The sequence below is a fragment of the Hermetia illucens genome, chromosome 6 (assembly GCF_905115235.1).
Source record: "Hermetia illucens chromosome 6, iHerIll2.2.curated.20191125, whole genome shotgun sequence".
Lineage (NCBI taxonomy): Eukaryota > Metazoa > Arthropoda > Insecta > Diptera > Stratiomyidae > Hermetia > Hermetia illucens.
In genome coordinates this window covers 33356536-33381091 of record NC_051854.1, presented here as the reverse complement: position 1 = coordinate 33381091, position 24556 = coordinate 33356536, and the positions used below count along the sequence as shown (strand labels likewise).

Genomic DNA, 24556 nt, shown 5'->3' with positions numbered 1-24556 from the left:
ACGCAACAGTTTGATTTTCATTTGAAATGATTTCTTCTAGCATCGTCGAATTATATTTAATTTCTACCGCAGTTGATATTATGGTTATGTAGATGAGGTGTAACATATACCATGAGATAAAATTATTAAATCCATGGACCGTCCGAAGTACAGAGATGTAAATATCCTTCTCAAGGATAAATGCTTCAATTTCTATAATAAGGACCCGAATAATTGCGGAATGTTTTTTCTTAAAAGTCTACTAAATGCCGCTTGTCAACGCTTGCTAATCAAAACAGATTTATGGCTTACTCCTCAAGCTCCACTCCTTTCTCGGTTGCTGATCTATAATATGGCAAAATAACCACCAAATCAATTTTACTAAGATTTCGTTTCAGATAAAACCTTAAAAGACCTTAGAAGAAACTTAAGAACCTAAAATAAGAATAAGTAGAAAAACGGAAATAAACATTTTGCATAACTAAATTGACTATAAAATAAATCGGAATACCGGGAGCTGGACGCTCCGGGTACAAAGGTTTTGTGTTCATCTTATGTGAGAAATTTCCTATGCGTGTTTTCATTCGCACATATCTAAACAGTCAACCCCTTGATATACAAGTACAATAAATTCACGTGAAATGCACAGACCTTCTATAACTTTGTTGATAACAATTGGATTTTGTTCCAAATTTTCGAAATTCCGTGTTATGTTATTGTTTATATTAGCAATTTTTTACTTCTAGGATAAACTTAAGGGGGGCTTTCGATTGAATTTCTGAAATGTGGAAATATACTATTATTAACTTCATTTAAGCAGATATCGGAATGGGAGGTCTATTGAGGCGATTTGGTATAGATGAGTCATTGTGAATTTTTTTCACATTTTTTGATTGGAACGAGACCTATTACACTTTTTGGGTACACATTTTGAACCCTCTGTCTCCTAACAGTTTTGCTGAAAAATTGATAGGGTAAGATGGGAAACAAATTTTTTTTTCGAAGGCGACCCTCTTTTTTTCAGTGAGCATCCTTTTGAGGTCTGGGAACAGCCACTTTTGGCTGGGGCCAGATTTCTAGAATGTGGTGGATGCGGAAGCAATTCGAAATCCAATTCATGTAATTCTGTTTTCATTGATTTGTGACATGGTGCACTTTATTGATGAAATAGCTCTTTCTTTTTCTTCAAATGCAACCGTTTTTCCGCGATCTCATCGTTCAAATGCTCCCGAAACCCTGTGTAATAGTCGCTGTTGCTGGTTTTCTCCTTCTCAAGATAGTTGATGAATATTATAACATGCGGATCTCAAAATACTGATGTTATAGCTTTGCCAGCGGACTTTTGCGTATTTGCACACTTTTGAGTCGGTTTACCACGTGCAGTCAACTCAGATGACCATCGTTTTGGTTCTGGTGTGACATAATGGAGCCATCTTTCGTCCACTGTCACATATCATATTCATGCAAAATATGTGCTGATATATATAGAGAATCAGCTATCTCGATCAACTTCACTTTGCGGATTATTATGCGGATCTTGTTTTCGTCGTTAACACCGTCTTCAGGGAGTCCACTGCGTGTATCGTACTCAGGCTCATTTCGCTTCATTTGAACTTATCACACCACTTCTCAACGGTTGATTTTCTTGGTGCAAAGTCCCAATAATGTTATCAGCCAAGTCTTCGGTTCAACACTATTTTTTTTTCGCTAAAAAGCAATGCTTTATTAATAGACGAAAATGAAAATCAATAAAATGGAATTTCGCACGGGGATCTCCTGGCTTAATCCCAACACAAAATGATGCCTCTCGCCGCATGTAAAGAGATCGCTAGACCGCACGTTCCCACCAAATTTCGTGACAATATTTTAAGTCACTTTCATAAATCGGGTATGATAGGCAGACAGACAAACGGACATATGGACAGATGGATAAACAGGCCGACATTGATTCGATTCTAACAAGGCTTTGTTTCGCACAAAACTATAAAAAGAATCACCTACCTACCTATGATAATAGGCAGTACCCACACTAAAATGACCCAACTTGCGAATGTGTTGCAGAAGCTTATCTGTACACATCAGAGACGCTAAACAAGGACAAGGCATAATCTTCATCAAATCATGTTGGTAAGAGAGAGATCGGTGAGCTTTTGCTATTCTGGAACTACTGCCGTGCTCACCCATATAGCAAAAAGTAGTTTCACGTATTCACTTATCCATAGGCAACAACTTGTCGATCTCCCCAACACATTGGCAAGTCCGGGCGGTATGTCAAACACAGCTAGTCGGATTTTCGTTATATCTTCCTTATGTTCAAGGGCAAAACAATTTAAATCGGTCGTACCCGTTCATTTTTTGGGCGGGCAAGGGGGAGTGTGGTAGCTGTCTAGTATCACCTGTGCTAGCTATCTATTTCAGGAGACAATGACACTGGAACTAGACTATACTTCTATGTATATTTAGAGAAACGCAATTACATATTTATGTTTTTATAGAACCTCCCAGGATACATCAAAAATTTTAAAAAAAGCAATTCGCGATTATGACAACACTATCTAAAACTCATAAAAATGCAATCAGGGAACAACTAATCTTGTTCTCTTCTAAAAAGATGGAAGAGAGGCAAAAAAGAGAAATTTTGTTACAGAATGCACTTTTGAGTGCTGTCGTTTAGTTACCAAAGAAAATAAATTTAGTACTTTATAAAACCCATCAGTACTTTAGTACTTTTTCTTATTTGTTAATTCCTTGATAATTAAGAACGTATTTTTAATTTATTTGAAATAATTAGACGTTTTTTCTTTTTCGACAGTATTTTGTTTTGTACGCATACGCTATAAGTATAGCCCTGAAGAAGGGAACAAGTTGTATATGTGTATGTGTACTAAAATAAACACTAAAAAAAATCGTCAAATTACTTTTCAACGCCAAGTGAAACAAAATTAATGTTTGGCAATGTGACGCTATGCTGAATATTATTTTGCTTTTCACGATTTTTCGATGATTGTGAGATTTGTTATGATTTTGCCCCATCGTATGTTCGTTTTGGTACCATAGATTCGCTTTGGTGTCAATAATACTTGGGATGAAGCTAATCAGCTGATAGAAGAATGCTCTTGGGTTGGCAGGGGCGTGCAATGGCTAGGTTAGAAAGCAGAAGCCAAACCAGATTCGCTGCAGTCTCGAGTAGAACTCGTTCCAGTGAAGTTGTTGTTTTTGTGAGTTGTGCGGAATCCCCATCGAAGTGAGAAAATGTCAGAGCTACCCGATGTTCTGCAGAAGATATTCAAGTACGTGTTGTGCCGTTTATATTTGCAAGTTAGCATTGCATTTGCATACGTCATTACTTAGTTGCTGTCTCCTGTACATATTAAAGTGTGCAACGTGGAGACGGCCCTATAGCAACAGCGTAGTAAGCAAATAATTGCTTTCATTTATCTGTGATTAAACGGCATGATAATCCTCCCAGTCGGCATCTTATCAATATGATTTGTGAAGACTGTTTTATGACATGGATTTTTTCCTCATAAATTCCGATGTGGGCTTTAATTGTTATTCTGCAAATGTAATAATCGGGAGTAGAGTTTTTGATTACAACTGTCAAAACATCAGCAAAGTAATACTAGACGCGCTACTTCCACAGACATTGCTTCAGATAAATTAACTCCGATACGCCCTCCTCCAGTTATTTCCACATCCATTTAGAAATAGACTTCAAATGAACAGTTCGTTGGCCACATATGATAAGCACGTATGTATGTACATATTTCCCTTCTGGACATACAAATCTTTCCAAGACTAGGTAGCTGGGCCTGTTTTTGTGGAAACCCTCAACTCTCAAATCCTGATGGTGGATAATTTCCACCTACCTATTAACCGCTTTAAGGTTAACTTTTTGGCATATTTTGTTTTAATGGAATTAGTTAAGCTTTCGTGGGAAAGTTTCGTAATTTTTGAAAGATACTTTCTGTAAATTGCTTTCTCCCTGGTTTTGTTCTGCACTTTGGTACAAGAGTATGTCCGAAGAGTTCATGGTATGGAGAGAAACTAGTTGTGAGTGGTAGTTGAGAGAAACGTTTGTATTGGATTTGGTTTCGCCGGCCGGCTATTCGGATTATTGAAGATTAACGCCAATTCCCGTGCTGCGGGACGTCAACGTATTGTTGAAACGGCGCAGGCACACTGTCAATTTATTGAGAACACATGAAAATATCGCAGTGTGTCACTTTTCGATGTAAATTTTTAACTACTATTATCGCTTTGATTTTGGATGAACAGCAAAACTGCTAAGAGAGAATGAGTAGCAAGGGCATTGCCGTTATAGGAAAGTCCAAAGATGAGGTTTTTGTCCTACGAATCTTTTTTAATGTTGTCAGCGTAAATTTTACATATAGCTGGCCACGGGAGAAATGACTCATTCTCTTCGGCTCCATCAAGGTGCTAATACGCATTTTTTGTTTTCAATAATAATGTGCAGCCAGCCAAATTAAAAATTGGGCATTTCTGTTATAAATTAAATTATCCCGAAAGCCAGATATTTTTAAATCAGATATGGAAGCAAAACTTTATTAAAAACGGTTCAATGTCTGTCATACCCGATTTACTCGGAAAAGGCTGAACCAATTGATAGAAAATATGGTGAGAACATTTGGTTTATGTGTCCTTCTACATGCAGCGATTGGCATCATTTTGTGTTAGGATTAAGGGAAGCTCCCCACATATGCTAAAGGAGTAAGCAGCATTTTTTTTCAAATAATATGGGCATTTGGGGTATCAAACGAAAGCGGTCAATTAGTACTTTTCGAATATCTCATTTCTGACATTGGGTGAAACGAAGGGGACTGAGTACCCAAATATGTTCCCCCTCTTAAGTCCATTCTAGAAGAACGAAATGGCATCAGTATAAGTGATAATATAGGACTACTAGGATCGCTACCAAACAAAAATGTCAATACTTCAAGCTATCATTTCATCTAGGAATGGATACTATGTTTTCGTGTTATGTTCAGAAATTATGTGTAGACACATTCCCATGGTCCTCTTCGAACACGAATTGATTTGGAGATCATAATCAAAACCCCGCCGTAATTGGCGTAGCGATTCTTGTTTATACTGAGTGCAGACTCAGCATTCATGCCAGTAGATCGAGGACTATCTAATACCTTTTGTCGAATTAAGGCGTGCTGAGTTGTAGAGCGCAATTCCATACTTGACCTCACAAGGAGCTCATCCCGCGTTATAGGCACAACTACAATGAAAATCCCACAAGGGGGGTAATCCCAAATAATTGGGACCGAGAGCAAATCATCCGCTCTTAAGAAAGAATTGGCAAATCCATTTATGACACTATTTTTAAATAGAAAGGAAGGAAAGCTGCAATTTTACAATTTTCCAAAGAAAGTTACATCCTCTTTCCATGAATAGTACACACTTTATTATAATTGTTATTATAAAAAAAGAATAAACCTTTCATGTTTTTCTTATAAACATTTTCCAACAACAATGCAATTGAATTTGACACTCCAATATCTAAGTAACTCCGCTTCTCGCAAAACGGCTAGTATGTGACCTGCGAAAATTTAGTCGAAGCAAATAAGATCTTATGGAATACAAGCAACAATTCTGAAACAACCGCAGTATCTATTACAGAGAATTTGGAAAAAAATGGATAGCAAAAGTTCATTCTCTAATTTTTCGAAATTCTCTTCAAACAGAGGGATGTAGGACTTATAATGCCTTGAATGCCTTATAATGACTTGAATATGCGTAGAAGTTTGTAAATAAAAAAAGAGTCTTTTCTGTGGTGAATCAAGATGCGTGAAACAGAACCTTATTAGAATGGATTCAATGTTTGTCTGTTCGTCTGTCAGATCCGACTTACTTGCAAACGCCATTATCATGGCATCATTTTTCGTTGGATTTAAGGGTGGGAGATTCCCCATATATATGAAAGTTGGGTGTATATTTTTGGGGGGTACCAAATGATCTTATTTCTGATACTGTCTTCAAATGGGGGAGTGAAGGCCGACAATGTGTGCTCCAAAAAATGTAACAGGTCTCGTTCTTCGAATCAATCCAAATAAAAATCTGGAAAAAAATCAATATAGTGCATATATAATCTAGGCCCAAAAATACTTTTTGTTCCGATATTTGCCCAAATAAGGTTAATAATAGTATATTACTGCTATTATAAGTGGTAATCTAACGCAAGATTTTGAGAAGTTTGAAGGAAATCTAAATATTATTAATAAATTTATGGAAGGTCAAAATTGTGTATTTTACCTGAATTTCTTGCACTCTATGATGTGTATGACGTCACTTCATTCATTCGTTCATCATATGAAGTCGGCTCGTATGAACTGAACGACACAACGGGACAACTTAGTTTTCCTTTTTAGGCTATTTTTAGTTATTTGTATATCATCAGTATCGGTAATCGGCAATGTTTGTTGGATGAGCAAAACATTTGCGACTTTAAGGAGGTCGTCCCGTGTAAAGTCCGTTTTTTCGCTTTTTTTAGATTTTTTTTGTGAAGAACTGGATAAAGATACAAATGCGAATTTTTGACCATATATTTACTAATATCTTGAGCATCCGTAGTAATTTTTCAGCCTGATAACACAGTTCATTATTGGAATGCAGAGATCTCCAAAAAAGTTGTTTTTCTGCTGTCACGCTAGAGGACGCTGCGATCATCTTAAAGAAAAAAGTAAACGATACTTTAACGTTCAGACTTATCTAAAGTCCGCAAACTAGGTTTGTTAAAAAATTTTTGGTGCAGTGTTAAACTTTTTTTTGTGAATTTTGGTGTTTTCCAAGGATTCTTTAATGAATAAAACATAAAATCTTATTCGTTTTGAGAATGATGGGGTCCTAAGTCCTAAGTTGATGCGGACTTAGGACCCCATCATTCTCAAAACGAATATTTCAGCTCTGGCCAAGCTCTGGTCAATAAGGCGGATTTGCGCTCAATATAATGCGTAGTCATGTCGTGTTCTACGAATTATATAAAATAGCACTCAACATCTGCGAGCCGCTACGGTCACGCTGCTCCCAGGGCAGAGGTGAGGCAGCGTCTGACGATTTATCTCTGCCCTGGTAAGAGGCCGTAAAGCCGTCATCGCTTGACTTTTTTGAAAAGTTTGGGTGCAAGCCTTAAGCGAGGGGTCCGTGGACCAGGAAAGAGGGAGTAAGTTGCTCCCCATTTGGTCCGGTCCAGCATTAAGTTGATGCGGACTTAGGACCCCATCGTTCTCAAAACGAATATTTCAGCTCTGGCCAAGCTCTGGTCAATAAGGCGGATTTACCCTCAATATAATTCTACGAATTATATAAAAGAGCACTCAACATCTGCGAGCCGCTACGGTCGCGCTGCTCCCAGAGCAGAGTTGAGACAGCGTCTGACGATTTACCGCTGCCCTGGTAAGAGGCCGTAAAGCCGTCATCGCTTGACTTTTTTTATAAAATCTTAACCGATCATTAATCTACTATACCTAGTCCATAAATCATGTACAGCCTTAGCTTCTTTTTAGCGAAGTCATTCGGACTGATAGATACACGCTTTATTACGGCGGTCGACATAAATCTGCCATGTGATTTATCACGTGTTTAACACTATAATTTCCCAACGACTCCGAATATCAAAAAATCACTGTGCCCGTATATTCTACACTATATCTAGATACAATTGGTACAAAAAAAATTCGATTTCGCGGATTCGACACACCAGATGACCCCGTATGTACATATGTATATTTTGGAGCTGGGGAATATATCAAGGAATGTTTTGACTTTTTAACTATGTAGAAGTGGAAAAACGTACTTGGAAAGTTTTTCGCATAAGAAGTGCACAAAACCTTTACACCTAATCGTACAGGTTTTGGTATTCCGACTTGTATTTTCCTAAAATACCGAAAAAAAGGCATTTAATGGCAACGAATCTCAGAGAACTGGGCCATAGTAACAAGTTTTATGATCATTTTGGTAAAAGAAATATTAAAATCGATCCAGTAGTTCTCGGGGAAAATGAAGAGAAATTTTGAAAAACGTGGTTTCGAGATAAACGCGTTCAGAGTTTCAGAAGATGTTTGTAACCACTCGAAATGCAAAACCTTATTAAGTGTAAATGCATTTGTTTAAGGACAAGTCTAAGGAATGCAATGAATTAAGCAAATGGAAGAATAAGTGGCTCAGCAATCTCAAGAAGTGTCCAGAAAAACATGGCGTTGCAGAAGTGTTAATGCAATTCGTACAAAAATGTGTTGTTTTGTGTTTTCTTGTTAGTTAGTGATTTGTATGACATTTCACAACAAAAAAATATCTAAAAAGAAATTATATCCAGTTTCGACTTCAAATTTTGAGAAATAATTCTTGAGGCTATATCCTTTCGGATTAGTAAACAAAAAAAAACCAGTGAAAAGTCCCCTTAAATGGGCGTGATAATGATTGAAAACAGACAGCTATGGTCGTTGAGGAATGATTCCCTTATAATATTAAAAGGATTTAAAGAACCCTTGTTGGCATTTGCCGAAGAGAAACTCCGCAGAATATAGGCAAGGATCGAAAAGGGCTTGGAGGATTACAAGAAGGGTATTTACAGCTCTGTTTCTGCAGAAGTCACTAAAATACTTATAAGGTCAACTTCTACACAGAAACTAGTAATTTATTCAATTGTTGGCATAGATTTGTTCTCCTTGTATTAAATTTGAAGTGTCCTTTTTTTACTGCGAAACGCATATTTTTCGTTTTATCACTATTTTTCTGTGTAAAATTAATGAAATGTTACTGTCAGTAGAAAATGCAAATGAAAATTGATTATTTTTCTTCAATAATCTAAAGAATATCATCTGCCTTTCGGGATATTTGATTAAAAATGGTATTGCCTAACTGTTTGCTTGATCGTCTATTGTAAACCGTTGCAAATATGAATATATCCATGGAAAAACCACATTTCCGTAAATTTCAGCAGCTTCTTATTTAATTCCTTCATTCGGAAAATCAATTTCAATATTTTTAGGGCACAAGTAAAATGTCCAAATTTCACTAACCCGAAGTTGAGCGTGAGTCCCGGAAATCCGGGCCGTTAAGTTTCGATAGCAGTATAAAGGGTTCGCTAATATTCTTTATATCAAAAGTATCAGTACATCACGAAACATCGTTTTGCGATGGGTATGGATGGATGGGGACATGGTTACACATAAACAAAAACAAGTCCAAAATAGGAAGCTCGGTCCTTCAGATATGAAAGGTTTTGTGGATTTTTAATCTAAGGCTATTTGGGTGCACGAGGTTCTATTTATACATAGCTGGTAGTGTGTCCGCCCTGAATTCATTCGATGTGATACTGACATTTCAGCTCATAGGGAGCGGTAATTGACGCAAAAGGGGCAATTTTTATCTAGTATACCTTTGTTATAATAGTAGGACTGCCACCAAACTTTCCAGTTGCTCCATATTAAACCTATATTCCTGCATTTTAAGGATCTAAGGCAACTTAATGGGAATGCAGAGTACATTTACAAAATATAAAAGCATGCTATTATTCACTTTATTTGATCAGATATCGTGGGGAGTATTTTGATATTTATGCGCCATATTTTTTCAGATGTTAAGAGCTCTTTGGAATAATTAATCCTTTTTAGACTTCGATCTGACGATTCTTAATGCGTATAGAGTAGGCATGGGTCTTTCTATGTCCATGACGTTCTTAAAATGTTTATTTACTCCTACTAAAAATATTGCACTGTTGAAGTGGCTTCCCAAGATCCTTGTAGTTTCTCGTTACGGTTGGCTTTGAAGCAAAAACAAGTGATACCGGAAGCTGAGTGCTTCGGGTATAAAGGTTTTGTGAAGAATTCTCTATGCAGTTTGCCATTTTCCACCTTTGAAGTTGATTATATAAATAGAAGATTGCATGTTAATATCAATTATATTATGAAAAATTTAGAGCAGATCCTACAATCCTGTGTATATTATGATAAAAAGGGTGGTGCCTGAAAATCTCGTCGAATGATGTAACATACAATAACTTTTAAGTGAATGGTCTGTAATACCTTAAATCTATATCGAAAAGTGGACTCAATTGCTTTAAGTTAGAAAATCTTCTAGTTTTCGAAGATTTTGTTGTATTCAGATCTTGCTAGAAGTTATACACTTTTTTATATTTATTTCTTATTTAATTTAATATAAGAATTTATAATATAATAATCATAAATTTTATATTGTAGGCATGTTGACGCTAACAAGGCGAAATACATAGAGAATTTGCGAGAAGCATGTGCAATTAAATCAGTTTCAGCATGGCCTGATTGCAGACCCGAGGTTCAGCGTATGGTAAAATCATAGATTATTTTGCGTATATTAGTATATAATTTATATGTTCGATTGTATTGATAGGTCGAATGGACGGCAGAAAAACTTAAAAAACTCGGTACCCAAGTCGAATTGGTAGATGTGGGTGTGGAAACTCTTCACAATGGGCAACAAATCCCACTCCCTAATGTGCTTTTAGGAACGTTGGGAAACGTAAGTGAATTTATTGGCTTGACTCCCCTCTAACTCTTGGTAAAGTGTCTTATATTTAATTGATATTTATTGATGGCTTTGTAGGACAAATCCAAAAAGACTGTTTGCATTTACGGCCACTTAGATGTGCAGCCGGCATTGAAAGATGATGGTTGGAATACAGAACCGTTTGAGTTGACTGAAATCGATGGCAAGTTGTTCGCTCGCGGATCGACAGATGATAAAGGACCAGTTTTAGGATGGATACATGTGATTGAAGCATATCAAGCGCTTGGAATCAAACTTCCTGTTAATATCAAATTCGTGTTCGAAGGAATGGAGGAAAGTGGCAGTACTGGTCTTGACAATTTATTATTCGCCAGAAAAGGTAGTATTGAAATATTTGAAACTGTGATTGAGTCTGAGAACACTCCAATTGTGTTGTTTTGAAGTTTGAATTTCATAATTTTTTGCTAATTTAATCAAACATATTTTTTATTCTCAATTTCAGACGATTTTCTTAAGGATGTTGACTATGTTTGTATATCAGATAATTATTGGCTCGGCAAAACTAAACCGTGTATTACATATGGGTTGAGGGGAATTTGTTATTTTCATATTGATATTGAATGTGCTTTGAAAGATTTGCATAGTGGAGTATTTGGAGGTTCAGTGTGAGTACAAAATATGGAAAATTTTAGAAATTAAACTTGCTACGGTTTTGTGTATGCACCATTGGTTTCAGGCATGAAGCAATGGCCGACCTGATAGCCATGTTAGATACACTTGTTGATTCGGATGGCCGAATTTTGATTACAGGGGTCAATGATGACGTGAGTATTATTTCATGATGTGATTTCCCTGTTCAAACTAATTTACATAGCGAACAAAAAGTAGGGTATCAGTTATTTATTTAAATATTTTGAAAAATAAAAAATAATACTGATTTTTTAATTTATTTTATTAAGCTTTTAAGTAATATTTTTGCTTGCACTAATTCATTTCGGAGCATTCAATCATCCACCTTAGGAAAATATCGCGGGGTTTGGTAGTATGATCGTTGCGAAGTTGGTCTCATTCACTCCGTTTTAGCTAGAGATTGAAGATTGGTTGGTATAGGTTCGTAGATCACGAGCTCCCCCAGTATTGCCCAAAGATTAGTTGCCTGGGTAGTTGGTTCATACCATTAAAAAGAATTATTTGGCCTTCGCTAATTGGCTTTCGTGGTATGTTAGCGAGTTTTACTCTGCATAAAAATTGCAGATATTTCTTTTGGATATAGATACCAGTTTTTGGACACTTCCTGTTGAATGGTAATGTCTAGTTTTGATAGTACTCGCCATTAATAGTACAATTTTTGGCAATGATCATAAGACTGACTAGGCTGACCACCCCTTTTCAAGCGGATGTTACCTTACAGTATCCCCTCTTGAACGAGACCACTAGCGCTCCGCTATGACATCAACTAACTGAGTGGCGCGCATTTTAAAAAAGGAAGTTATGCTGCCGCACCCTGTATTAAGGCCTAATTTTACGAATGCAGTAGTAGAATATAATAATATACTAATCCATATTAACTTTATTTGAAAAAAAAATATCGTAACGTATATTTCGGAGCCTAGATACCATATGCATGGAAAATCTTCATTTTTTCAGATCTTTCATTTGGGTATTTTCTGAGAACGGGTCCTAAAGTCAATTGACCTATTTCGGAGCCCCGTACTCTTCCGCTTTGAAACATATGCCAAAACTAATATCTGTTTTTCGAAAAGTAATCCTTGAGGTATTGCAATTAAAGTAGTACCTCGTTGATAAGCATAGTTCAATTAAAACGTGATACCCTACATTTTGTCCACGCCGTAATTCGAATAAGAAAATGACAGGATTAATTGTGATTAATATTACATTCACATATTTGTAGGTTGCACCAGTTACTGCGGGTGAATCAGAAATTTACAAAACTATAGATTTTGATGTTCAAGAATATAAGTATGAAAGAGTACTATAAATATTTTCTATGGTATAATGGTACATTTTTAGGAAGGATATTGGTGCTGGTAAATTGAGGCATAACGAGGATAAGACCCAAATTTTGATGCATCGCTGGAGGTATCCATCGCTTTCAATCCATGGCATTGAAGGTTCGTGAAGTGTTGTATATCATTAAATTGAAAAATAGCACCTGAAACTTTTCAGGTGCATTTTATGAGCCCGGTCAAAAGACAGTGATACCTCGCAAAGTCACTGGAAAATTTTCTATTCGGATTGTTCCCAATCAAACACCTGAGCAAGTTGAAAAGTGCGTTGTGAACTATTTGAATAAGAAATGGGAAAAACGAGGATCACCAAACAAGATGAAAGTAAGATCGCTATTACCTCACTTAAGTTTGTAGTAGTGAACGTAATGTAATATTCCTATTTTGCATTTTCAATAACGAAAAAAGGTTTTTATGGCCGGAGAAGGTGGTAAGTCGTGGACTGAAGATCCTAAACATCCCCATTATACCGCTGCCAGAAATGCTACGAAGCATGTGTACAAGGTCTATCCTGATATGACTCGTGAAGGAGGATCCATTCCTGTAACATTAACTCTTCAAGAGGCTACAGGTAAAAATGTTGTTTTGCTGCCAATGGGTGCGTGCGACGATGGTGCTCACTCGCAAAATGAGAAATTGGACGTTAGAAATTACATTGAAGGGGTAAGAATGCATTTTTGAAAAATCATTTGACATGAAAGATTTGTTTCGAATTTCTCTTTCAGACTAAGCTTTTGGGCGCTTACTTATATGAAGTGTCTAAATTGCCCTGAGCAGGCGAACTAATTAAATGCCTGTTGTTTATTCTGTATATCATTGAAAAAATAAATCAACTTTGGAATCAAAAAAGTATATGTGATTTATAATAATCAGTGTAGATAGTCATATTACAATTACTTGAATAAGTATAATTTTTCAGCAGGGGGGACAGTCTAGGTTAATGGTTAGCAGAAATATGCTTTAAAAACACCCAACCCAATCTATATTAAATGTTTATAGTTATGGTTACCACTAGTAGCTGACGACTGGCAAAAGAAAGTAATTTTGTTCCGACTAGTGTAGTTGTAGCAATTACCATTGTAATAGTTGAAACAAGTCGGTATACTGAAATCTGGGCGCTTCGGGTATAAAGGTTTTGTGTTCATCTTATGTGAAAATCAGCGATATAAAAACTTGTTCATTCTAAATAAACATTATCTATTACCGCATTAATAAATTGATCTAACGCATCCTAATTGGTTACTCCCCGCAAGCTTTATCAGACGTGCTTATACATACATACACACACACACTCCCTCGAATAATTGACACCGATATGCAAATAAATAAAAAAAGCCAAAAACGAAAATCAAAACGTCCTCATGGACCCCATCGTTTATATAAGTTCACTTTATATGATGACGTCATACAAGCCTTGGGTGCAATAAATTTACTGGAAATGCGAAACTTTGATCTTCTATAACTTTGTTAATAATGGTTGGAATGCGTTAAAACTTCGGCTCAAAATTATGTCCTATATGATCGCCTATGCTGATACCAAATTTTGTACTTCTGGGATGAGCTTAAGGGGGGTTTTCCGGGAAATCTCTAAAACATAGTAATACACTATTTGAAATAAATTTTTTTTTTTGTTGAGGATGCTGGGAGTCCTGAGTCCGCACCCACTCGGTGACGCACTTTACCACTTAGAAAGTTACTTACTTCCTCTTTTGTAGTCCACGGACTCCTCTTTTTTAGGTTAAACATATAAGTTCTTCACGCTGACTCATCTCTGCCTTGGGTGCAATAGAGCGAATACCATCTGTCGTTACTTTCGGTCACACTGCAGGGCAGAGGTGAAGCAGCGTATGAGGAGTTGCCTCTGCCCTGGACGAAACCGTCAGTCAACTTTTTCGTTCTTTTTTAATAAAAACTTGTTTTTCCTATTCACTAGTGTTGATTTATTGGTCTCGCAAATATACTAACTATTGACATTTCGGGAACCACTTGTTGTATTTGCAAGATCAACAAATCAATACTAGTGAATTGGAAAAACAAGCTTTCCTTATGTCCAATAATTTAATCGCTAGAAACACCGCGTGATTACACTCAGATGGTAGTATTCCATTATTAACTTTATTTGTGCAGATATCGGAAAGAGATGCATTTTGAGGCCTAGATTTTGTATGGATGCGCCAGTGTGATTTTTTTTCAGATTTTTCGGCTGGATTAGTTGTGAGAAAGAGATCTGTTTCACTTTTTGGACGCACATTTTGAGCCCTATCTCGCTTATGTTTCACCCAATATCAGAAATAAGATCAGTTTCTGAAAATACTAATCGGGCCTTTTCATTTGACACATGATCATATTCTTTGACAAATAAAATACACCCTCTTTTCGTATGTATGGGGAGCCCCCTCCAAATTTAACAGAAAGGGCGATGAGTTTTCGAATAGAATTGTTACCTGAGATGAAGCTTCGGTGCACCATTGCACACCCGAGCCGAAACAGGTACGGAGTGGAGGAAAAGCGGCGACAGTGAACGCCAAGGCCAGGTTGTTAGCCAGTAAGGTAATGACAGCTGTTTTTTTTTTATCAGAAAGATGTTATTCATCTCGATTTTCTCCATAATCGGCGCACTATTGATGCACAGTATTACTGCGGAATGCTGGATGCCGCGAAATTGACATTTCGGCGAAAAAGGAAGACAATATCCGTTACACGTAGTCAACACAACGAAACAGACTGTGGACTCCTTTGGTTGGAAAACCTTAGAACATCCTTCCTATAATCCATACTTGTCTTCTTGGGATTTCTATCTTTTTGGGCAACTAAAAGGAATGCTTGGAGAAAACCGATTTGACGACGATCTTCTGAACAGATTTTTCTTTCTAGCGCGGCTGAGAATTAATAATTTCGCTTCGGTAAGACCCAGATTCTCGAAGAATACATGTGGAATAGCAAATTGAATGATCATGAAATCAGTCGTTTTGATCGTTTTTTCGATCAGTGGTAACGGTGTTCAATACCGTACCAATGATATATTCCTAACAGCCTTCGTTGATTGTGGTTTCAGCCCCAGAGCAATTTGCATCATTTATGTTTACTATATCTAATGTGTTTTGTACTTGTTTCGTAGCTTGCAATAATTACAAAATTTATCCTCAATACTATCCTATTTCCTCATGATGGGAGTCGAGCCAGCAGGCAAGTATGGTCAATAATAAAATTATTGGGGTGCTTTGGAATTTCTAGGGCTTGTCCCCTTTGTCCTAGTGACCATGGATATCTCCTTAATCCAGTATGTCGCGCGATTACATATTTCGCCCCTGCCGGAGAATAGAATCAAATTTACGGTTGTTAACATCGTGTTAACGTTTGTTTACACAGGTTAAGTGATCTGGGTGTAATTTTCTTTAGTCACTTCGGTTGAGCTACATTTAGATGCGGTCAGACTTCAACGGTCTAAATTGTCAAATTTCAATAAAAAATGGAAATAATTTAAAATTCATTTTATTCGGCAGATACACTAATTTTCATCGAATAAAACAACGTCTAAAGGGAAATCATGTTCATCTAACGGTAGCTCATCCTTTTTTACAATCTGTTCTTTCAAAGCTAACCCGATTAAGATGGTTTTCCCATTTTTCGCTTTATCCTCCAGCGGCATATTTTCTGCATATTTTTCAGGAAATAGCTCAAAATACCTTTTGAGGTATTTGTCATAGTATCCTCTTCCATGGCCACATCTATCGCCCTCAATTGTGAATGCTACACCGGGCAACAGAATTAAATCGATGCCACCTGAAAAAAGATGGTTTACAACTTTGTAGAGCCAAATTCAATGATCACAGTTCAAATTATAGGAGGGAAGTGAAAAATTAGTATGTAATAGTGCATCATTTAGGGTTGATTGAGATAATTTTTAGATTTGAGTAAAAATTTGAAAGTCCGGGTAAATAAGATTTGGTGACTTTGAAAGTTAACCTTTAGAGAGAGCATTGATTCGTTTATCCGAAATCTTAGGCTGTTTTATATTCCATTTCGTTACCGGAAGTCTTTCATAATCATCCATTCCATTCAGCTGAACCATTTCCATGATCTCACCCTTATACGTTGGCACAAAAACCTGGAAAGAATCTTGTCAGAACATTACTTTGGTTTCCGATTAGTCGACCTTTATACCTCCTTGTTATCCATGAACATCCTTTTTAGTATTTCTATGGTGCTAAGTTCTCCTGCTGTGCTTAAGTAAACGCTTACTACCTTAGAGTTTTTGTACGCTTCCATTGAAAGCAGCTATTGAACAATTTAAAGAGAATTTGTAATAATATATATCTGAATTGCATCTTCACTTAAAAATTATTTACTTTCTGAGCCACATTGTTCGATTGCTCCTGCACATTTTCAAGAGAAAGTGATCCAAGTTTATCTTGAATTGATTTCCTTAAGGCTTGCTTCGCAATATTTTGTACACTTGCCATAGTTCTGTAAATGTAAAGAATTTATCTTCATAGTCATGATGATAATAGTAAACCGAACAATGCTTTCGCTGTTTAGTCATGTTACTCATAAGGATTGATCATTCAAACCGTTGAGTGAAGTTGAATTTAGGAATCAATACGAGAAATTTCTGTTTCATTGAATGAATTGAAACTGTAAAGAGACCGCTTCGCATATACTGCAAATGTTGCTGCATTCCATAACAATAACATTGAGCAGCAATACGCGAAGCTAACCTAAGAATCATTTCATGAAACCAAACATCTTTCGTGTTTCAAAAAATTTCCTGTAGTTCCCATATTACTGTGAGTTACAGGCATTTTGACTAATTTCCCTAAGACATACCTATACATAGTTACGTCCGCCTGGTTCAAACTGTATTCTAGGTGAGTCTTCTTAAAAAATTTAAATCGATTTAGTGAATGTTATACCTACGAATTCCATGCAGTATATAGAACCATTCTGTATTGAGTTTAAGAGGGGTTCTCTAGACATACAGGCAATTTGACAAAACGAATTAAAGTGATTAAACATCACTGAACTGAAAAGTCTGAAAAATTCGCAATAATACTTTTACATAAAGTCGTGATTTTAAAAATTCTCCGAGCTGCCGAGGATTGACTAACTGCTGCCATTCTAATTCCGAGACACTACCTGAGCTCAGCATACTTTCGCTCTTAGGGTTTGGTTGCACGAGTTGCAAGAGTTCCCAGTGAATAATCCCACTAAATACACAATAAGACCTTACGAAAGTGAAATTCTGCTCTTGATGTCGATGGAGCTGTAGAACGCAATTATCAGGCAGTCTCCTTTGTTTCCGAAGGGCAATTCATTGGGAACTCAGGAATCAGATCTCACAACATAACCCAGGAATCGAATTTTTCTTTCTATGGTGAAACGGTGGACGCTAAATCTCTCTGATAGTTCAGTAACAGTTAATTTATCTTCCTCCTCCAACGCCAGTTCATAGCTTTCATCCAATACATCTGGTGCCGATATCTACTCAAATTAAGATATTGGGTCAAATTTGTCTTCTTCGTGTGGATTTACTCCATCCTAAGCACGAAAGAATACCACATTAGAATTGAAATAATAAAAACTTGTTGTTTCTTATTCGTTGGTGTGGGTATTTATTCTTGCAAATACCGATATTTCGGGAACCACTTGTTCCCTTCATCAGTGCAAACAAGTTCACTCTGACACATTAGAATGTTGCCTGCGAGGGCCGTATATGCTACGGCGCAAAATCTCTTCTCGAACGCTGGCGATGTTATGCTACGGCTCATTCCTACGCACTTTTCTTGCGGATAAACAACGTTTGTGTTTTTGCTCTCACGTGGTAGGGACTTGCAAAATTACAAGGCAGCTATCCGTGCATTTTTTCTTTCACTGAGAAAACGTATAAAAGTAATAAATGTTTGAAAATCCATTCATACCAATTCAAAAGGAAACTAACTATAATAGTAAACCAAAATTTTACGCCGCAAACGTGTTAAAGAATATGAATATAAGTATCGTAACAGGATACAGAAAATTCATGCTGTGCAATCTTCTTACAGATGGACATATGGCGGAACACTTCCGCTGTAAGCAATGCCGGCATTTGGAATGATTTCCCCTATCAGCGCCAGAGAAATTGAAGAGGCAATCAAACCAATGAGACCAGGGAGAGTAATAGACCTGACGATGATGCAGCAGACTTTAATAAAGCAAAAAGTTCGGGTCCGACACCCTACCTTAGTGAGTTTTTCAATCAACATCACTTGATTGGAAAGGTAGTACAACTATTCCAATATGGAACAAAAGCGGGACCACAGAATGTTCAAATTAACAGCATTCCATATAATGAAGATTTTGAAGCGCATTCACGATATTGAAATTACTGCAAACCATGTCAGATTATGGAATTTCTTACACGGGACACGTCACGCGCGTGCTCATAGGAAAACACCATCTTTTCTACATCTAGATAGAGGAATATCTAGAGAAGACAATTGAGCCTTTTCGCCTGGTTAAACTACCCTATCGCGATCTAAGCAGCGTTCACATTCTGGCAGAAACATCAAAATAGCTCCGCGTCTTCTTAGATATTCACAAAATGCTCTCTTGTTATTCCTCTTCGTTCTTGTTATAAACACTGTCAGACGGAACATCCAGTGTTTCTCGTCCTAAACACTGCTGCTCTATGCAGTTTTGCTAACATCGCTCGCCCTCTTTGGCTTGAATGCTGGCCGATCACCAATGATAATGTGAGCTGCTTCGTAATGAGGATTTTCGACATGGCATAACCCCTGTTGTGAAGTTGCGAGAGAGATTGTTACATCGATATAATTGAGGATATGAGGGAACTATAACGTGGAAGGGATCGAAGACGACGGGTATGAAGTGGAGAAGGAAAAAAATAATAATTAACATGGCGTATTTCGGTCTCGGGCCCGATTTGATTTTAATCCCATCATCGTCGTCATAACATCATCGCAACGAGAATATTATGTTTGTAGATTTCGATTTTCGCTACTTTGCAGCGGGCACGTTACATCCGCAATTGACATTTCACTTTTGGTCCGGAGATATTGGGAAATTTACTGAAGGCGTATTTAACTATGCACAAACAGAAAAAAAACTTAAAAATTAAAAAGATGAAACAGTCACTATTTTTCATGTTCAAGAACCAAATTTACAATGTTGATGATTTTGCTCTAATCTCCTCAAGAAAGCGTCAGTTTTTCTTAGCATTTAGGATTTCATTATATTTTTAGTGGCAAGGGGCGAACATCTCGGTTGGGGTCGGCCGCCGCACGGCCGCCATATCATCTGGCTTCCCATGAAGAGGAAAGGAAGACGGGGGCCACTCGCTACGTAGGTGCTAGAATCAGCTCAAGGTTAGTCCTTCCCCGTCCATCCCGCGCGTTAGTTTTCTTTGTGATTTTGGCAGTTTATTTCATTTGGGATTGAAATTTTCGTTGGTATAAACTCGCCTAAAGACTTCATGTCTCTATTAGAATAGTTTACCCGGGTGGGTTTAGTTTTTTTTTACTATTGAATCAAGGCACATGATAAAACATTTGTGTCCTGACAGGAAGGTAATATTTGTAAATTTGCCAAGGTGATGTAATGCCGCACTCACCGTAACAGAGTTGGCGCCCAACGTGGGGCCACAGTAGTTGCGTACGCAAAAAAATGGGCGCGCAACGTGGGGCACAGGGGTTGTATAGTTAACAAAATGTTTCCAATAACTTGCCCCTTCAGACTGGCCTGGATGTTAAAGTCGAAGGGAAACTACCCAAATATCGACCGATGGATTCATATGCTAGTTGATGATTTAAGGTTTCAGAACTGTTCCGGAGCATGTTTATGACGCAGAGAAGTGGTAAACCCAATTTACATAGAAGGAAGTTCAATGTAGATGAATAGGCTGAAGAAAAAGAAGAAGATGCGTATTAGCAACTGCATGCCGCCTCATGCCATCCCATTCACTTGCAAGGTTCTTTTGGAAATTTGGTGATTGGAGATGAGAAATATTTCACGATTACGGCCTAAGTACTTGGTCGATTGGACTGCGAAAATAAAAGGTTACCAAAACGTGAAACCTCAAAGTAGTGATCGGTAACTGCGCTGCAGTCTCATGGATTCTGAAGGAAGGGCATCAATGATTTGCCCAACAAATGGGTGAAACCTATAGATTCCAATGGTGATTATATTGCTGAATCTTTAGATAAATTTTAAAACAAGTTGGAATACCGAAAGCTCGCCCTTCGGGTTTAAAGGTTTTGTGTTCATCTTATGTAAGAAACGTCAACGCACATTTTTTCTATTCGTATAAAGCTACAAATCCAACACATTCCTTTATATTTTTCCAAACTACAAGACATACATACATATTACAGCCATAGATATTATCCTCACCCTAAACAAACTGCCTAGTGCTGAATAATGTACATATATATGCATGTATATAAATCGATGGTGCCCATATTTCCAATTTACTTCGTACACAAAAGCATACATATGTACATATATAGTACGTATATTAATACGGCTGGTTTAATGCGCAAACTTCATTAGCACGCATATATAATACTATATACCTATATACACACATGTCTGTTTGAAGTAATTGATATTCATATACAAATGACTAAAAAACTAAAACAAAATAATTCTTTCCGACCGCATTCATATGAACTCACTTCCTTGTGGTATTGACGAATTGAATGACGTCATACACGTTGTAGAATGCACGAAATTCCCAAAAAATGTAAAGTTTCACCTCTTATAACTTTGTTAATAATAGTTTGATTTTCTTCAAACTTGACCAAATTGTGCATTATCCCTTACACCCATGCTTTTGTACTTCTAGGGTAGACATAAGGGGGTTTGCCCGATCAATTTCTAAAATGTGGAAATATTCTGTTATTAACTTTATTTGTGCAGATATCGGAACCGGATGTATTTTGGGGCCTAGATTTCACTCCCCTAAGTTTCACACGATGTCAAATATGGAACCAGTTTCGAAAAGTATTAATTGAGGCCTTTCATTTGATTCCCCAAATGGTCACATTTTTTTTAAAAAAATTTGCACCCTCCATTCACATGTATGGGGAGCCCCCCTTAAACTTAACACAAAATGGCGCCACTTGCTGCATGTAAAGGGAACAACAGATCATACGCTCTTACCAATTTTCACAACAATCGGTCTAGCCGTTTCCGAATAAATCAGATGTGACAGACAGACAGACAGACATCGGCTCGATTCGAATATATAATAAAACACAAAACCTTGAAACAACCTAAAAATTAAAAAGGTGAAACGGTCATTATTTTCATGTTCAAGAACCAAATTTACAAGGATGATGATTTTGCTCTAATCTCCCCAGGAAAGCATCAGTTCTTCTTAATATTTAGGGTTCCATTTTATTTGAAATGGCAAGGGGCGAACGTCTAGGTCAGGGTCTGCCTCCGCAGGGCCACCATATTATCTGGCCTCCCATGAAGAGGAAAGGAAGACGGGGGCCACTCGCTACGTAGGTGCTAGAATCAACTCAAGGTTAGTCCTTCCCCGTCCATCCAGCGCGTTAGTTTTCTTTGTGATTTGGGCAGTTTATTTCATTTGGGATTGAAATTTTCGTTGGTATCAACCCGCCTCAAGACTTCATGTCTCTATTAGAATAGTTTACCCGGGTGGGTTTAGTTTTTTTTTACTATTGAGTCAAGGCACATGATAAAATTTTTGTCCTGACAGGGAGGTAATATTTGTAAATTTGCCAAGGTGATGCAACGCCGCACTTACCGTAACAGAGTTGGCGCCCAACGTGGGGCCACAGTGGTTGCGTACACAAGAAAGTTAGCGCGGAACGTGGGGCACAGTGGTTGCGTACGTAACAAGAAATCTCCGATAACTCGCCAGTTAAGACTAGCCTGAATGTTATAGTCGAAGTGAAACTACCCAAATATCAACCGAGGGATTGATATGCTAGTTGGTGAGTTAAGGTTTCAGAACCGTTCCGGACCATGTTTATGACCCAGAGAAGTGGTAAACCTAATTTACATAGAAGTTCAATGTAGATGAATATGCGTATTAGCAAATGCATGCCGCCTCCAAACCATTCACATTGCAAAGCTTTTTTGAAAACTTGGTGATTGGACATGACAAATATTTCGCGATTACCGCCATAAAGCCTTGGTCGATTGGACTGCGAAAATAAAAGGTTACCAAAATGCGAAACCTCAAAGTAGTGATCGATAATTTTTACGCGCTGCAGTTTCATGGATTCTGAAGGAAGGGCATCAATGATTTGCCCACCAGTTGGACGAAAACTATAGATTCCAATGGTGATTATATTACTGAATCTTCAGATAAATGTGAAAAAAATCAAGATTTATTTTCGCTGGTGCAAGACTTTCTGAACTATCTAATAAATATGTTCAAAATGAACCGTATTTTTGGCATGTATGTGTTTGCCAGCTAAAATACTTGCTTGACCTAGTGCTATTCTAATACGTACCCGTTGTTGATAACATCCTTATCTTTTCCATGGAAGGAATATTTAGTGTATAGGATTGATTTTAGCGCATTTTATATTTACCATCTTATTGTTCAAAGATATTGCAGAAAATTGTATTTCTCAATTATCCCCAATCAGCGAAAGCATTGATAATTTCACTTATTCTTTGCCACAAATTAGCTAAGAGTTGTAGATTTCACAAAAACTAAAGCACAGTGATAATATTATTTTTGAGTTATGTTTTGACCTCTTGTTAGCAAAGAAGATAACGCTACAAGCAGGGGTATTTACCACAACTTCCAATTTCAAATCCTCTTACCTAAACAGTAGTCCAGACTCGAATAGCAAAAGTAAACTGAGTGCCGGAGAAGTTCAGAATCTAGAAACGAGAATTGCCCATCCGATATTTTTCCCACTCTCGTTAGTGACTCCAAGAGTAATTCGTATCTACAGTGTTGCCTTTTCGTTACGAAACAATAAATTTATTATCATTTAAAGAAAATTCGGTAGTTTCTTTCACTTTTTTTAACGTTTGGCAAAGTAGCATTTTGTAAAATGCTGATGAGGATATTGACACAGCTATGAAAAAATTTGAATAGATATTTTACATCTGTGGTGAATACTTGATTCGTGACGATTTCCTTATATAGCTACCATTAGATATCTATTTCAGCTTGTTTTCTACTATAAATTCCAACACACTGGTAATATTACAAGCTGAAGAGAAAAATGTCATGAGTGTAAAAAACTTTCATAAGCTTTGAATTAAAGGTGAGAATATATATGAGCTTCTTAAGAGTTCAATACACATTTACGTTGAAAAAGCGTTTTCAACGAATGATTCAACGGTATGATTCGGGCTGGAACCAATTTTCTAACCATGGCTGCTCGCACCCATCAATAGAGGTCCGTCGCCATGTTTTGCAGTGAATCGGTTGTAGTTGTATACAATACGATTGAACCACTATTTATTTTATTTGTCGCAGTATTCTTCACTTATGATTATTAAGAAATTGTAATATACAATTCTATTGAACCACTAACTCCTTTATTCGTCACAATCTTTAATCGACTGTAAGCAATGCAATGTACGAGTGAATTTCCTTACTGCCATTTGCGCTCCTCCGTTTGATTACAAAATGAATGCGCCCCTCAATTTCCTTCGGACAAAGCAGAATGATAAACGTCACCGATGACAAGAAATAATATCGGTGACAATATATAGTTCCTCTCAGATTTTATCTTGGTGTAGTGGGTAATATTTTGCGCCATTATATGTTTTTCTGATAATAGCTATTGGTTTCTACGGAATGCTCCTTCTAGTTAGTGTACACAACGCACAGATACAATCGTTGTTAACGCTAACGAAAGCCTTTTCGAAATCGAAAGAAAGATCTATACTCCGCGCCCTGGACGCAGGGTAATGATGTTGTCACAGCATGGGGCCTTAGAACAAAAATTAGCCTGCCCTCTGCCCATCAAGTCTTCAATATTATCTACGATGGATTCCGAAAGCTCTAGCTACTATCTTTGCGACGGCAGGGAATACAC

The 24556-nt window shown here is 37.2% G+C and overlaps 2 protein-coding genes across 4 annotated transcripts; one reads left to right on the top strand and one right to left on the bottom strand.

Moving 5' to 3' along the window:
* The first annotated feature begins 3113 nt into the window (after positions 1-3113).
* On the top strand, positions 3114-13370 carry LOC119660005 (cytosolic non-specific dipeptidase). The gene is made up of 11 exons (XM_038068383.1): positions 3114-3269; positions 10206-10311; positions 10375-10503; positions 10588-10870; positions 10994-11156; positions 11228-11315; positions 12404-12471; positions 12523-12623; positions 12679-12842; positions 12927-13181; positions 13244-13370. Exons 1-11 carry the CDS (start codon positions 3232-3234, stop codon positions 13289-13291), a joined length of 1443 nt encoding a protein of 480 aa, XP_037924311.1. The 5' UTR covers positions 3114-3231; the 3' UTR covers positions 13292-13370.
* Positions 13371-15994: 2624 nt separating this feature from the next.
* LOC119659316 (5-formyltetrahydrofolate cyclo-ligase-like) lies at positions 15995-23458 on the bottom strand. 3 transcript variants are annotated; one of them, XM_038067333.1, is made up of 5 exons: positions 23325-23458; positions 16868-16985; positions 16683-16796; positions 16485-16626; positions 15995-16301 (listed from the first exon to the last, which is right to left on the bottom strand). In XM_038067333.1, exons 2-5 carry the CDS (start codon positions 16979-16981, stop codon positions 16027-16029), a joined length of 645 nt encoding a protein of 214 aa, XP_037923261.1. In that variant the 5' UTR covers positions 16982-16985; positions 23325-23458; the 3' UTR covers positions 15995-16026. The 3 variants fall into 3 exon arrangements, with proteins under 3 accessions (XP_037923261.1, XP_037923263.1, XP_037923262.1); XM_038067335.1 differs by lacking the exon at positions 23325-23458 and adding an exon at positions 23006-23256; XM_038067334.1 differs by lacking the exon at positions 23325-23458 and adding an exon at positions 23087-23256.
* Positions 23459-24556: the final 1098 nt, after the last annotated feature.